The 14,089-nt window shown below is 53.7% G+C and overlaps 5 protein-coding genes across 5 annotated transcripts; 2 read left to right on the top strand and 3 right to left on the bottom strand.

Moving 5' to 3' along the window:
- Positions 1 to 453: 453 nt before the first annotated feature.
- Positions 454 to 2,523, top strand: D7B24_004588 (uncharacterized protein; the record flags this gene model as incomplete). Its single annotated transcript, XM_028638756.1, has 5 exons — positions 454 to 789; positions 838 to 1,332; positions 1,385 to 1,961; positions 2,017 to 2,242; positions 2,301 to 2,523. The coding sequence occupies 5 exons, from the start codon at positions 454 to 456 to the stop codon at positions 2,521 to 2,523; spliced, it is 1,857 nt and encodes a 618-aa protein (XP_028496664.1).
- Positions 2,524 to 2,973: 450 nt separating this feature from the next.
- On the bottom strand, positions 2,974 to 3,951 carry D7B24_004587 (uncharacterized protein; the record flags this gene model as incomplete). The annotated part of the gene is made up of 1 exon (XM_028638755.1): positions 2,974 to 3,951. One exon carries the CDS (start codon positions 3,949 to 3,951, stop codon positions 2,974 to 2,976), a length of 978 nt encoding a protein of 325 aa, XP_028496663.1.
- A 733-nt stretch (positions 3,952 to 4,684) lies between these two features.
- Positions 4,685 to 6,474, top strand: D7B24_004586 (uncharacterized protein; the record flags this gene model as incomplete). Its single annotated transcript, XM_028638754.1, has 6 exons — positions 4,685 to 4,848; positions 4,921 to 5,612; positions 5,685 to 5,919; positions 5,977 to 6,031; positions 6,101 to 6,198; positions 6,258 to 6,474. The coding sequence occupies 6 exons, from the start codon at positions 4,685 to 4,687 to the stop codon at positions 6,472 to 6,474; spliced, it is 1,461 nt and encodes a 486-aa protein (XP_028496662.1).
- A 227-nt stretch (positions 6,475 to 6,701) lies between these two features.
- On the bottom strand, positions 6,702 to 8,688 carry REB1 (RNA polymerase I enhancer binding protein; the record flags this gene model as incomplete). Its single annotated transcript, XM_028638753.1, has 2 exons — positions 6,702 to 8,089; positions 8,139 to 8,688. 2 exons carry the CDS (start codon positions 8,686 to 8,688, stop codon positions 6,702 to 6,704), a joined length of 1,938 nt encoding a protein of 645 aa, XP_028496661.1.
- Positions 8,689 to 10,208: 1,520 nt separating this feature from the next.
- D7B24_004584 (uncharacterized protein) lies at positions 10,209 to 11,696 on the bottom strand (the record flags this gene model as incomplete). Its single annotated transcript, XM_028638752.1, has 1 exon — positions 10,209 to 11,696. The coding sequence occupies one exon, from the start codon at positions 11,694 to 11,696 to the stop codon at positions 10,209 to 10,211; it is 1,488 nt and encodes a 495-aa protein (XP_028496660.1).
- Positions 11,697 to 14,089: the final 2,393 nt, after the last annotated feature.

Here is a 14,089-nt window from a genome sequence, read left to right as displayed (position 1 = left end):
GTCGCGCCCAACCTTCGTGCCAGTCGAGGGATAGGACGACATGTTGGCAGATGAAGCTCTACGGTAAGGGAACATGCCGTGTGCCGAGCTACCACTAGCCGACTGCGAGGGGTCCAAGCCAGCACCGCATCTTGACTCGCCTTGATCTTCATGGCCAATAGCTGAGGGACTCATCGTGATGGAGGCGTACAAGGGTTGGTCTGGGCCTGGCTTATACCTGATTATCAGATTGATAACGCAGCCGTCTGTTCCGTTTCCGATTACCTCGTGCCGATGAAGGTTGGAATGATCGTATCATGTAGATCTCGGCTCCGAGGGTACGACCTCTGCTCACTTCGCACTTTCCTTGATGTTTTTGCTGCTCTTCTCTCTTGCCGTTATTGTTCCTCTCTGTCCAGGGCCAAGGGAGCACATCCAGTCTTTAGGAACAGCCGCCTGAACCCTCTGCTCGCAATGAGATTCAGTCGCCTTGCTCTATCGTTTGGACTCTTGTGTCCGGCCCTCGCGGCGACCGTCACCTACAATTTCACCATTGAGTGGGTGACAGCCAATCCAGATGGAGCGTTCAACAGGCCGACGATAGGCATCAACGGCCAGTGGCCCATTCCTCGCATCGATGCCAACGTAGGTGATAGGGTCATTGTTCATGCGCACAATGAGCTCGGCAACCAGTCGACCTCGCTTCATTTTCACGGCCTCTTCATGAACAATGCAACACATATGGACGGACCGTCCATGGTCACGCAATGCGCCATTCTTCCAGGTTCATCCATGACGTATAACTTTACAGTCAGTTGAGTTCTCGCCGCACAGAAATTTCAATACTAACAGGAACAGATCGACCAACCTGGCACATACTGGTATCACTCACATACCCAGAGCCAGTACCCAGATGGTCTGAGAGGCCCTCTGGTCATTCACGACCCAGACTCACCCTTCAAAGACGAGTACAGCGAAGAGATCGTGTTGACTCTCTCGGATTGGTACCATGAGCAGATGCAAGTTCTCATTCCTCAATTCTTGACAAAGTCAAATCCAACGGGCGCCGAACCGGTCCCACAAGCAGCTTTGATGAACGAAACCCAGAACCTGGCCCTGTCCGTCGAGCCCGGCAAGACGTACTTGATCAGGGTCATCAACATGGCGGCTTTTGCCGCCCAGTATTTCTGGTTCGAAGGACACAACATCTCCATTGTCGAGGTTGATGGTATCTACACCAAGCCCGCAGAAGCCAGCATGATTTACTTGGCTGCGGCGCAAAGATGCAGCTTCTTGTTGACGACTCGAAACGACACAAGCCAGAACTTTCCAATTGTGGGAAGTATGGACACTGTAGGTCTCTTCGCCTGAATGATCTGACAAGTCTGCTGACAGCCATACTCAGGACCTCTTCGACCAACTGCCTGATGACCTCAACTGGAATGTAACCGGCTGGCTGGTGTACGACGATGCGAAAGATAAGCCGGCGCCTGCGATCGTTGACACTTTCGAGCCGTTCGATGACATGACACTGGTTCCTCAAGATGAGCTGGAAAGGTACGGGGAGCCTGGCCATACCGTCGAGCTCGATGTGGTCATGGGCAACCTGGGCGATGGCGCCAATTATGCCTTCTTCAACAACATTACATACGCGCATCCCAAGGTCCCGACTCTGTACACTGCGCTCACATCCGGAGATTTTGCGACGAACCCCCAGGTGTACGGTGAATACACTCACAGCTTCGTCCTGGAGAAGGATGAAATTGTTCAGATTGTCCTGAACAACCTTGACCCCGGACGACACCCCTTCCACCTTCACGGTCACGCCTTCCAGGCGCTTCACCGATCTGTCGAAGAAGCTGGCACATTTGAGGATGCTCATCTGACTGAGGATGATTTCCCCAAGGTTCCCATGCGACGCGATACCCTGGTCGTGTGGCCAAACGGGAACATCGTCTTGAGGTTCAAGGCAGACAACCCTGGTATGTTTCTTATCTGGTGAGGCTCATGTGGAATCACAATACTGACAGTGACCAGGCATCTGGTTATTCCATTGCCACATTGAGTGGCATGTCACGTCAGGTCTCATGGCGACCTTTGTTGAAGCCCCTCTAGAGCTCCAAAAGACAATCGCCATCCCGCAAGACCATTTCGATGTCTGCACAGCAGGTGATGTGCCTGTCGCGGGTAATGCCGCAGCAAATACGCAGAACTTGTTGGACCTTAAGGGCCAAAATGCCCCACCACGACCTCTACCAGGAGGGTGAGTGTTTTTCAAGAGAAATCCATGGTGAAAATGAGGCGCAGCTAACATATTTCAGCTTTACTGCTCGGGGCATAGTCGCTTTCGTCTTCAGCTGCATCGCTGGCGTCCTGGGCGTTTGCGTTGTTGCATGGTATGGCTTGGCTGGTCCCACGGGCGGAGAACCCGGCTTCCAAGAAGACAATGACTTGGTGACTAGCGAAGATTCGAGAGCCCTGCCCGATGCGCTGGCGAGAGCGAATGGTACCGAGACTGAAACTCGTGGCATCAAATCAGCTTGATAGGCCACTAAGTGTGCATATGTTACGGCATTGGCGAAGAGAATATGTCTGTAGAAGTATCTGAGAGACATCGAGACGGAGAAAGAGGCGAAATGTATGGAGTCAACTTTGCATGGGCTCCCAAGTCACGGAAGGGCTTGCTCGGGAATTTGGTGTATCCGCGAAATATTTCTGAGCCTGAAGTGAAATGAACACCCGCTTCCAAATCCTTGTGAGGTGAAACCCACTGACCGTAGACAAATGCTCACGAGCTATTGACCTGGGACGTTCAAAGCACCTCATATTTGCAGCGCCACAACTCAACATGCATCAGCTTGTACCACGGTGAGAGATCAGAGCCTCAAGATTGTCATGGAATGGCAACCATTCCCTTTTCTCGCTTTCGACTCATTTTCGACAGCCTTTGTCGCCGTCTTCATGTGGAAACCTCCTTAGATCACCGCGACCCATTTACTGAGCAGCCATCTTTGCCCAAGCAATGGTGCCGCCGAGACGGCCCCCCTTCTCGTAAAACAAGTATGTCAAGCCATTGCGCGTAACGACAACTGGCGAGGCCACACGATCTCCACTGTTGTCGCCCCTACCGTCAAACAGCACAATAGGCTTATCACCAACTTTGCGCAGCGTGCGATCAATCGTACGAGCGTACGCCTTGCCGCTGGAAGCATGATAGATGATGTAGTTCTGGCCCCTCCAGTTCCACAGCTCACCAGCCGAGACATTGGCGCCTTCCTCGGGGCCGGGCGCCACGACGTAGTCGGGGCTGACGGTCCAGGTCTTGCCGTCGATCGACTCGGCGAGACGGATGCGGCGGATGTTGTCACGCTCGTTGCCCATGTAAAACATGCCATAGTTGTACCGTGAGTTCGGATCCGGGTGCCTGAAGACGCGCGCGTAGCTCGTCTCGGTCACGGCGGGTCCACCCATGGCGTTGGTGACGGCGACGCCGCCGTAGCCAAACTTGATGCCGTCGTCCGAGTAGGCCCAGCGGGTGACGGAGTTGCTGCCGTGAAAGTACATGATCATGCGGCCCTTTCCCCCATTCGCTTCTAGGTTCCAGATGGCATCCGGGCTCGAGACGTGTGGGACGTTGTAGTGTGAGCCCCAGGACCGTGAAATGACGGGGTTGTTGGGATACTCTGTCCAGGGCCCCTCGAGGCTGTCCGAGTACCGAAGCGAAATGCCGCCGGGATCGTCGTGAGGCGCATAGTAAATGTACCACTCAGCTCGAGCATTGTTCAGCCAGCGTCCGGCATGAAATACGCTGGGAAATATGAACTCATTGGTCGGGTTGTAGATGGAGGTGGGCTTGTCGGTGATTATGCCCTTGTGCCAAAAGACAGGCCACCCAGCTGGTGGAGCTTGCGTCTGGGCGCTTGCCAAGACGGCGACGAGGGTCCCAAGGAACATATGAACGAGGAACTTCATGATGTCTCGAAGCGAACCTGAAATGAGAGTAAGATGATTTGTACAGGCTAGAGAGTCCTCGTTCGGGTCAGAGCCCTCAACTTATAAGTACGGCATTTGCGCTACCCAGGATGCTGCTGCGCCGCCATCCTTTGCCAATGCTACTGTGCAGGAGCGGGTGAGCGCTGAAAGGATTCGCAGCAGTGGCCCCGTGTCGGGGAGGCCCAAACCAGAGACATCTTTCGAGGCCCCTTGGCGGAGGCTGACAGGCGGCAAAGTTTTGAGGAGATGCTAGTGCATGTGGACGTGGGAGGTACGTGTCGCCATGCGGGTGCGAACCTCTCGCTCCCTGGTACCCAACGCCGCCAAGCCACTCAGTGGTGCCATTGGTGCTGGACTCGAACGATAAATCCCCGAGCACAGTTCCTGATGCAGTCATCGACATTCTCACAATATCGATGGCATCCGTACACTAAGTCGACCTCCCTAGGTACCCAAGGTAGGTATCTAGGTAAGGAAGGTAGGTATCTAGGTAGGTAAGGAAGGTAGGTACAGTAGCAAACTCTGGAATTTTCGCATGATTACAGCATGACTTTGCGCTTATGTAATCACCGATGTCGCCGCCCGGGTGATTCCGCTCTTCACAGCAAAAGTTGTATGGCTGAAGGACGAGGACTGTATACTCCCTTGGAATTTTGTGAGAAACACCAACAGCCGCAAGCTCTCAACAGACGAGACGGACCAACCTCTGACGATGGCTGCCGATCAGCCCGGGGATGTGGTTTTCGATGGGAATCAGACTTCCAGCACAACCAGTCTCACGATGAGGAATGTCAGCGAGGAGAAACTAGTGAGAAAACTAGACTTGTACCTCATTCCCCTGGTGATGCTCTTGTATCTCATGAGCTTCCTCGACCGGTATGCTTTCCCTTCCTTGTTTTTTGGGTGGGCGTGATGAACAATTACTTACACTCTGGGACTAAATAAAAGTGTCAACATTGGCAATGCTCGCCTATACAACCTCGAAGAGGACCTTGGGCTCGTCGGCAACCAGTTCCAGGTCGCCGTCTCGATCCTCTTCGTGACGTACATCTTGTTCGAGGTTCCTTCCAATCTCGTGCTTAAGCGCTTCACGCCACGCCGCTGGATAGCCTTCATTACATGCGCCTGGGGCATTATCGCGACCCTGACGGGCCTCGTCAACTCGTACGGCGCGCTCCTCGCATGCCGCCTCCTGCTCGGCATCTTCGAGGCCGGTTTGTTCCCGGGCCTGAACGTTTACCTCACATTCTTCTACACCAAGCACGAGCTCGCTCTGCGTGTGGGATACCTCTTCGTCTCGGCCGCTATCGCTGGCGCGCTTGGTGGTCTGCTCGCATACGGCATCGGACACATGGACGGCGTCCAGGGCATGAGCGGCTGGCGGTGGATCATGATCATCGAGGGCATCCCGACTTTTGTGCTCGGCATAATCACGTACTGGGCCCTGCCGAATGACCCCGCCACCGCCTACTTCTTTACTGAGGAGGAGAAAGTCATGATGGCCGCGAGACTGGGCCGAGAGTACGGCCAGACGAAGAGCGCCCAGGAATTTGACCGGCGCGACATGGTCAAGGCCTTCCGTGACTGGAAAGTTTGGATGTTCTGCATCGGGCTCTTTGGCGCAGACACCATGTTATACGGTGAGTCGCCACCATTATCGAGCCACTGCAAGGCTCATAAAGGCCATCTGTTGACTGACTCTGCTTGACCAGGATTTTCCACGTTCTTGCCCACCATCATCCGCGGCCTCGGCGACTGGACGGTGGCTCAAGTCCAGCTCCTCACGGTTCCGTGTTACTTCCTCGGCGCCGCGACGTACATGTGCATCGCATTCCTCTCGGACCGCACGCGCAAGCGCGGACTGTTCTGCGTCATTTTCGGTACCATCAGTGTCGTCGGTTACGGCGTGCTGATATCCCCGACTTCCCAGGGCGTGCACTATTTTGGGTGCGTACAGGGACCGCAGCTTCTTAGCACCGCACTCTTCTTGCTGACCCATGATAGATGTTTCCTCGTAGCCACCGGACTCTACGTTGTTGTCGGGCTGCCGCTCGCCTGGGTGAGTCGCATTCCACCCGCTCCCCTTCCCTGCTATATTGGAACGATGTTGCTGACGAGGTGTTCATAGCTGCCGAACAACTCTCCCAGATATGGAAAGAGAACTACGGCCAACGGAATGCAGCTTTCGACAGGTAACTGTGCAGGCATTATGGCGCCATTCATCTAGTACGTTTCTTCTCATCTTCCGTGGTAAGCTGAGCTGTCAACTTACTTTGTGTCCTCAGCGGTTCTGCCGACGGGCCGCGGTACATCCGTGGTCACGCCACGACACTTGCCATGGTGAGCATGGCAACATGCATCTATGCTTTCATGTGGTGGTATTTCAACCGCCAGAATAACCAGCGGGATCGCGGCGAACTCTCTGACAAACACCGCGACCTTTCGGAGGAAGAGCTAGCAGAGCTGGGGGACGAAAGCCCGCATTTTCGCTACACGATTTAGACTTGATACACAAGAGCCAGCGCCGCGAGGCACACGCAATCTCTTTTGACCATACTTCTCCAGCCCGTTTGTGTTTCGATCATGATGATGCATGCCGTCTCGAAGCAACTAATCAAGAGACCCACAGCTAACGAAAGAGCAAAAGAAGAAGAAAAAAAACACAAGAGTCTCGGGTATCCCTAAACGCCCCAGCCATTCGTCGAGACATGTACAGTCTTTCCCTGCGCTTATTCGCCTTGCAACCGTTTCCACTTGGTGAAGCATTGGAGACGGCTGCGGCTGCGACCAAACTCGTCGCTGATCTTCTGCCAATCAATAGTCGACTCAATTGGACGGGTTCTCAAAGGACCCCTTAGAGCTTCGCGTGCCTCTTCAACAAATCTCAAAAGCAAGCGCTCTTCGTCGTCAGTCCAGCCGGACCGATCCAGATTCTGGCCGCAAATGACGTAGTTTCGATATCTGTCCCGAATATCCTCTGGATGGCGGTTGAGTTCCTTAGACAATTTCGTCCACTGCTTGCCGTGCTGCTCGACCAGCATCGCCAGGTCCTCGTCCTCTTCTACTGTCCAGTTGCCGCCGCGCGCCTTGAAGTTATGGAAGTTCTTGCGACAGTAGTCGATCGTCTTTTGACGCGTCTTTCCAGGGCACACGGAAAAAATCGTGTTCCAAAGTGTATCGAGCACTTCGTTGAAAGAGTGCCGGCCGGCTCCGAAACGCTCTTGAATCATGTCATTGATTTCTACTTGCGTCAGCTTGTGCTGGGCGCTGAACGATTCGATGGCCTGTGTAATCCGTAGGAGATCATCCTTATTGAAGACTCGGTTGAGCGGATTCTGAGGCGTAGTAGGAGTATTTGGCTGGCTGGCTCGTTTCTTCGTCTTCCGGATTGATGTAGGGGTCTGCGTAGACCTGCGTGGCGTCGGAGTGCTGCCACCTGCTGCTTTGCTATTTCTCGCTTTTGCATTGCCGTTACCCATTGCAACCTGTCTGCTTGCCGCATCGCGTTCCTTCTGGGCGGACGAAGATAGTTTGGTCTGCTTCACAGTCTGACTGGACGCTTCAGCTGTAGTGCTAGTCGTATGCTCCCCATTGGTCTTGTCACCACCACTGCCGGAACCATTTTCGCTATCGTCTTCGATGTAGGGATCGGACCTGATGCTAGAGCTCTTTAGACGATATGTCTTCAGGGGCTTCTGTTGAGATGCCAGCGCGAATGTGGGCTTAGACTGCTGCTTGCGCTTCTGGCTAGCTGGCGTAGTGGCTAGGACGGGTGTCGCTGGTGGCCTCTTTGCTTGCTTGCTGGGCGTTGTCTCGGTGACAGGGGCGTTGTCGACATCTGGATCGGACGGCGTAGAGTCATCAACAACGTCACCGTTCATCCCGGGATTCTCGGCAGCGAAGCTGGCACCAAGAACAACAGCTGGAGCGGCCTTTGTCTTTAGCCTCTTCTTGTCAGCACGTCGCTCCTTTCCGCTGTGCGTCAAGTTTCGTTTGGTGGCCTTTCGCAACAGGCTCAGAGGTGTCGTTGGACTGGATCGTTTTATGGCCGTTTCAATGTCTTCCCGTGGCTGAGCCGAAGGTGGTGCATCAACGTCCTCGTCTGGACCTGGGAGACCTTTGGCGATGTCAGTGGTGTTCGGTATCATTATGCTCTGTCCACGCACCATCAATGGGTTCCGGGGTACGATCTCTGCTCGCAGCAGCCAAAATCGCATACTTGTCGAGCGGTCTGTCCTCGTCTTCGCTAGAGTAGATTGGCTGCGGCAGCTCGTCTTGCGAAGGGATTGGGGGAATTGAGTAATTGAGATTTTGGTCCGCAGTGAGCGAGTGTTGGGTGGGCTGATACATATCACAGCCGTTCAGCAACTGTTCTTCCGCTCGCTGGCTATTGTCTTGCTCCTGCTCTTCTTCTTCTTCTTCTTCGTCGTCGTCGTCGTCGTTTTCGCCGTCGTCCGAGTAGGAGGGCGGGTTAAGAGAGGAAAAAGTCCGCAAGACTGGAGGGGTATAGTCGCTGTTATCCGACTCATCACCGGATTCCTGCGATTGGAACTCCTGGCCCTCACCACCGTATGCAGGCAGAGGAGGATCGAAGCGAGTGCGCGCAGAACGGGCAACAGGTTTGACGTCCGTTGTGAGCTCGGCGTGGGGTAAATTGCGGTTATCCCCCTCAATGGATGACTCTCGGTCAGAGTCACTCTCCTGATCGAAGCTCATCTGGAACGTCTGCCTCTGGGTAGGTAGAGCGGAGGGGGTCGAGCGGCTCTCGCCTTGGTGTTTCGCGACGCGGGCGCGATTAGGGAAAAAAATCGATTTACGCGTGGAGGTGGATTCGACCGAGTGGGGTGGTAAGGGTGGTAAGAGGTCGGGTCGTGGTGACTATGGTGAGGCAGGGGTGAAGAGAGGTGGCTGGGAGCTCCTGTGGGGTACTGAGACCCAAGTAACCCCTTCCCCTGTCGTCGTGGTTGATGGGAGCGGGAAGGAGCACTAAAAGAGTATACATGGAAGAGCTTCAAGCTTGGACCGCATCCGGAGGCTCTACTTCCCTTTTGTCCTTCCTCGCCGCTCACGGCGCCTGTCCCCTGACTATTGTTGTGACGTGCTTGCCCAAACACCAAAGGGAAATACCAAGCAAGGAAAAGAGCATGAAGTTGAATGCCCCTCCTGTAAACATCTGTTCCTAAGCTCCCGCCCTTTATCTGGTGTCGTTTCTAAAACATTTCGCCTTTTTAATGCCGAAGCCCCAGTCGTTTATCACCATCCACCAATTCATCAGTGAGCAGATAAACTAGCCCATAACAACACGTAGTAACCTAGAAACGACTGAATTGCAATGCGAATGATGAATTTATCCTACTTGACTCTAACAAGACAAATCAGATACCCAGGCGGTCGCAATCAAAAGCATTCCATGCCACGAGACCTAGGTGGCTAGGTAGCTGCTTGCATCATCATCCATGCGCTCACGTCACTCCCAGCAAGCCTCGAAATCAGTCTCACTCTGCAAATGGTGTGCATGCGGACACCTCGATGCAACCGCATCGTTTTGCCAGCAATCACTTCTCATCGCTCCGCTTGTCCTTCCTGAACATGCCGAAAAACCGTCTTGATCGAGCGTGAGTCCGGGTTTGGGCCTCCTCCGAGGAACTCCCTACAGAGTCCTCGTTTCTACGCACAGAAGCCTCAGCGCTGGCGATCCTGTTGCGTCCCGAGGAGCTTCTCGCATGGTCCTGAGCAGCATTCTCGGAGCTGGAGGCAGTTGCTCCGCCCTCGCCTGTTCGTCGACTTCGGAAGTCTGCAAGAGACTTCATCTCGAGAAGGCGCATTTTGACTTGCTTTTTCGCCACAACGTATTCATCCTCCCCAGTAGTTTTGGAGGTAGCAGCCTTAGTTTTCTCCGAAGTGCGAGATTTGTTAGCACCCAGTACTTGTGCTGATCGTTTATCCTCGGTGTTCAGCTGCGCGCTTCCAACCGCCGGTTCGTTAGAAACCTCTGGCTTCGGTAGAGAGTTCAAAGCCAAGGGGCCGTGAGATTTGACGGAACGAAGGGCAGGGCTCTGCTCAGATGGCTTCTCTCCATGGCTGTCCTGGTGAGCTATCCCCTGAAGAGCTGCTGCCGACTGCCCACGGAGAGGAATCTTCGGCGCCGTTTCTGCAACACTGTGAGTCGTTTTGCCTTGAAGATGGGGAGGGGTTGCGTCAAATGTTGCGAATGGGTCTGCGCGACGCCCAGATTTCTAGGCTGGGAAATCGGTAGGCTCTTTGGCAACGAAACCTGAACGGCCTGTGGCCTTCTGAGTCTTCTCAGAGGAGATTGAGGGGTTGCCTGGCATGATGTGACCAGTCGATTCTGCTAGGAATCTTGGAATCTCTGCTAACTCAGGCGCAATATTCTGTGAATTTGATGTTTGGTACAGCGAAGGCGCAGGCAATACGTTACGCATCTGGCTGATACTCTGCTTCTCAACAAGACCTGGCAGACTGCATTTCGCTTCTGGTGGCCCAAATGACGGCGTTGGTGTCACTCTGATCGGGATTCGCGACTTTGGCGTGATCTCTTGATGACCATTTTGGGGCTTTTGATCGTACGCTGAATAAGCATTGACCATTGCCATGTTTCTGAATGGCTGTGGGTTACTGTATATGCCTCCCCCGAGGGTCGAAATTGGCGGTTGTGTCTTGGCTGGATTAATAGTTGAAGGTCGGTATGTAAAGTCCTCAACACGAACAACCATGATAGAGTCCTCTTCCTCCTCGTCTTCGTCTTCGGAACTTTTGTTGGTCTGAACCTGAACTGGGGTTGCGAGACTTTGGATAGTTTGTCCGCCGCCAGTTAGTTCCTTGACCTGGGCCCTGGCAGCATCCTCCAGCTTGTTGTTCCTCCTCTGCAGGTCTTGCACTATGGATGATGGACTGGGACCTTGAAATTCTGTCCTGTTGATGACCCTGGCATCAACTCTGTGTCTCTTTCCTCTCACCTCTCCTGCACTCTGGAAGAAGTCCGTAATTTGAGTCTGGTTGCGAGGCGAGGGCTGTCGGAGGGGTGCCTCGGACAGCGACTTGACGAGTGCCTGTTCTGGTATGACTGGAGATACGGATGAGGCTTGTGCTACAGCTGCCATTGGCCTTCCTATGTGTGGGAAAGTTGGTAAAGGAGTCGAAGGAGAGGCCATGAAGCGGCGGTTTGGTGGTCGGCTTGGCAGGGGCGGCAATGGCTTGTTCGGAGGGGGTGTTGGCGGAGGTCCCCAATCCGCCACGTTTATCTTGGGGAAACGCACAGGACGAGTGGGTTGAGATTTGCGGGGTTTCGCACCATGATTCGATGTGCTGGACGAGGCACCGGCTGAAGGCTTGACTTGATCGCTGTGTGACTGAATGTCTGTTGCAGCTGACGCGGTCTTGCCTTCATCTGAGATGAGTACGTCTTTTTCCACTGTGCTATCCTCCACAGAAGTAATGTCCCTAGACTTGGCGGATGGTGTAGGGGATTGAGCCTTGTCTTTTGAAGACTCGTGCTTTTTAGTAAGTTCATCAAAATATTGGTGTAGGGCGGGTGGAATGATCAGACTAGGCGGCTGATCCATATCCGAGGATACTGCTGGGGTTATAGGGCTAGCGTCCGGCGCGAGTTGTCTGACGGCCTCCTCAGGGAAGTCAGTGTTTTCGCTATTGCCCTCCTTGGTCTGGTGGCCGTCGCTGCAACCCTTTCCTTCGGGTTCTGCCATGGTGCCGGTGAGGGTAGTTCCTCTTTCCTTTGGTTGTTCAACTGGAAACGCAGCGTTTCTGAGACAAATCGGCTTTCCGTTGCGCAGTATTGTCACAGCACTGTCGTTAGAACCCGTCGAAACAGCATCGGAGTCTCTGGATACGTCTTCGCGTATGGCTGGGGAGAGCGCTTGAATGTCCCTCGGCAACGGATTGATGCGCTTCGGTCCTAGTAACCTAAGTGGCGCTGGTACTGCCGTGATGTCAACAAAGTGGGTTTGATCTGATAGATGGTGACCAGCAGATAAATTAGGGCTAGTCGGTCGCAGTGTCCGGAGTAGTGAGTCGGTGAGAGAACTGTGCTTCTCAGGTGTTAGGATTTGGGTTGTGCACAGCTCTTCCTGAGGCCTCCCGTCTGGTTTGCTGGGATTGACAGATATTTCGTAGGCGTCTTCGGTTTCTTCCTTCTCTGGTTCGTCGTCGGAAACCGCTGACGTGATTATGTTGAGTTTCGAGCGGCCCGGATTGCGGGCGCGGGTCCTCGGGCCCTTCACCACAGGCTTGGCAAGAGGCCTGAGATTGAGTTTGGGTTTTTGAATGGAGCTTTGAGGGAAAGGGGTCTGAGGAGTGAGGTACATCGCAGAAGCAGGGATCTTTGGAATAAGAATGAATCTTTCGTGGTTCTTTGTGAAGAAACTGGTGAGTTCCGGTCGTACGATATTGCAATCTCGCCCTTCACGGGCAGCCTTTGCCTGCTCAATGAGGAACCTGCGTGCATACTCCATCGGCGACAGGCGCGGTCGTGCCAAGCGATAAGTCACTTCTTTCACGGCCCTAAACTCTTTCAAGCCAAGAGCTTGTGGCATGATAGGCGATGATAGATGTTGTCTCGAAAGCGCTCCCAAGTCTGCTGAGGCTGCCGTGAGCAGATTTACAGGGGGCAGACTGAGTGACGACGATGATTTTTGAAATCCTGTCAGGGTAGTCTCAGACCTGGTCAACCTGGGTTCTTCGCGGGGCTGTATTGGTTGCGAGATGAGAGATTTGTCTATGCCTGTGCTACGCTTGGATCTTAAGGTTGTAGCACTCGGGGCTGCCTGTTTTGATTGTAGCGAGGATGCTGACTTGGCCGCACGAAGGAAGCCGGCATGTTGATCGCTCGGTATAGGAGGAGGCGGTGGAAAGTCTATCAGCAGCTCAGCCATGGTTGCCATGCTACTGCTGTGCGGTAACTTGGAGGCGCTTCTCATCTTGGTCAAAGACTTGACTTTCTTCCCAAGAGAACGGATGGCGATAGCCGATACTGTTCCTTGAATCTGGTCCAAGGCCTGTCTTTCGTGTTCCGAGTTTTCTTCATCAGTCTCATAGTCATCAGTCCTGTTCCTAGTCGTCTTTTCCTCTGGGATAATCAACCCCAGAAGTGCTTGGTGTTCAATGGATAAGCCCATCTCCTTCGCCAGAGGATGCTGATGGAAGATCGTCTCTGACAGACCCGGACCGTAAGGCAAACCAGGGGACTTTGATTTTTCAAAGTCGGCGGCCCATTGGCCTTCATCTGTCACAGCGCCGAGAATCTCTCTGCCAGGAAACCCTCGGAGTATTGGTATGTTGAGTTGTCCCTTGGCCGGACGTGTGGACGAAGGGCTGGGTGGTAACTCTCTTGCTGGAAACGGCGATCGTACCTCCGAGGCAATCCCTTTCGGACAGGCTCTATACACCAGCGGTTTTGGCTTCCGTGCGAATCCAATGTTGCCGGTCTCTGTGCCGATCCCTTCGAGGGATGACTGCAAAGCCAACACGGGACCAAAATCCAGTTCTGGAAGCTCATGGCGTTTCTGGTCTGGAGAAAACTCCATGGGACCTCTCCAAATCGCACGGGAGGCTGGTCTCCCGTCAACTGTTAGTCCACTGAAGTCTTCATAGCACGGAAGCGACATTTGGGTTAACATACAATTGACGCTGCACAGTTCTGTATCCAAGGGCCGCTCTTTAGACCGTGTCCGTGTTCAATATATGTCTCTTTGAGGCCTCAGTGGCAGCTTTGTCTTGGGAAGCTTTCAGAGGCCGGTGAAGAGCCAGTCATTAGTCACCAGTCGTTCCTCTGCCATGCAACTCTCTGCAGTTGATGGGGCATGGGAGCGAAGCTTGCGTTGAAGGTCGCGGTGATCAGTCAAGGCGAGGAAGTAAAGCGTTGAGCAGATTTGAACAGAACGAAGGCGACCGCAGGTTTCATAAGGGAATGAAGGAATGAAGCCCAGAACATCATGCATTCGTCAAGGTTACTACTGCCAAAGGAAAGGGCAACTAGGGCAAGAGACAGAACGTGAATGAGAAAGTCGCCCAGCTGTATTGAGAGCACGGGCCTCCAGTGTTCTTGTTAGTACATGACTGAGTTGGTTGAACATGTGAGGCA

The sequence above is a fragment of the Verticillium nonalfalfae genome (genome assembly GCF_003724135.2).
Source record: "Verticillium nonalfalfae strain VnAa140/NRRL 66861 chromosome Unknown scaffold_26, whole genome shotgun sequence".
In the NCBI taxonomy this organism is placed as follows: domain Eukaryota; kingdom Fungi; phylum Ascomycota; class Sordariomycetes; order Glomerellales; family Plectosphaerellaceae; genus Verticillium; species Verticillium nonalfalfae.
Note: the sequence above shows the minus strand (reverse complement) of the source record. Positions and strands in the feature narration are given on the sequence as shown.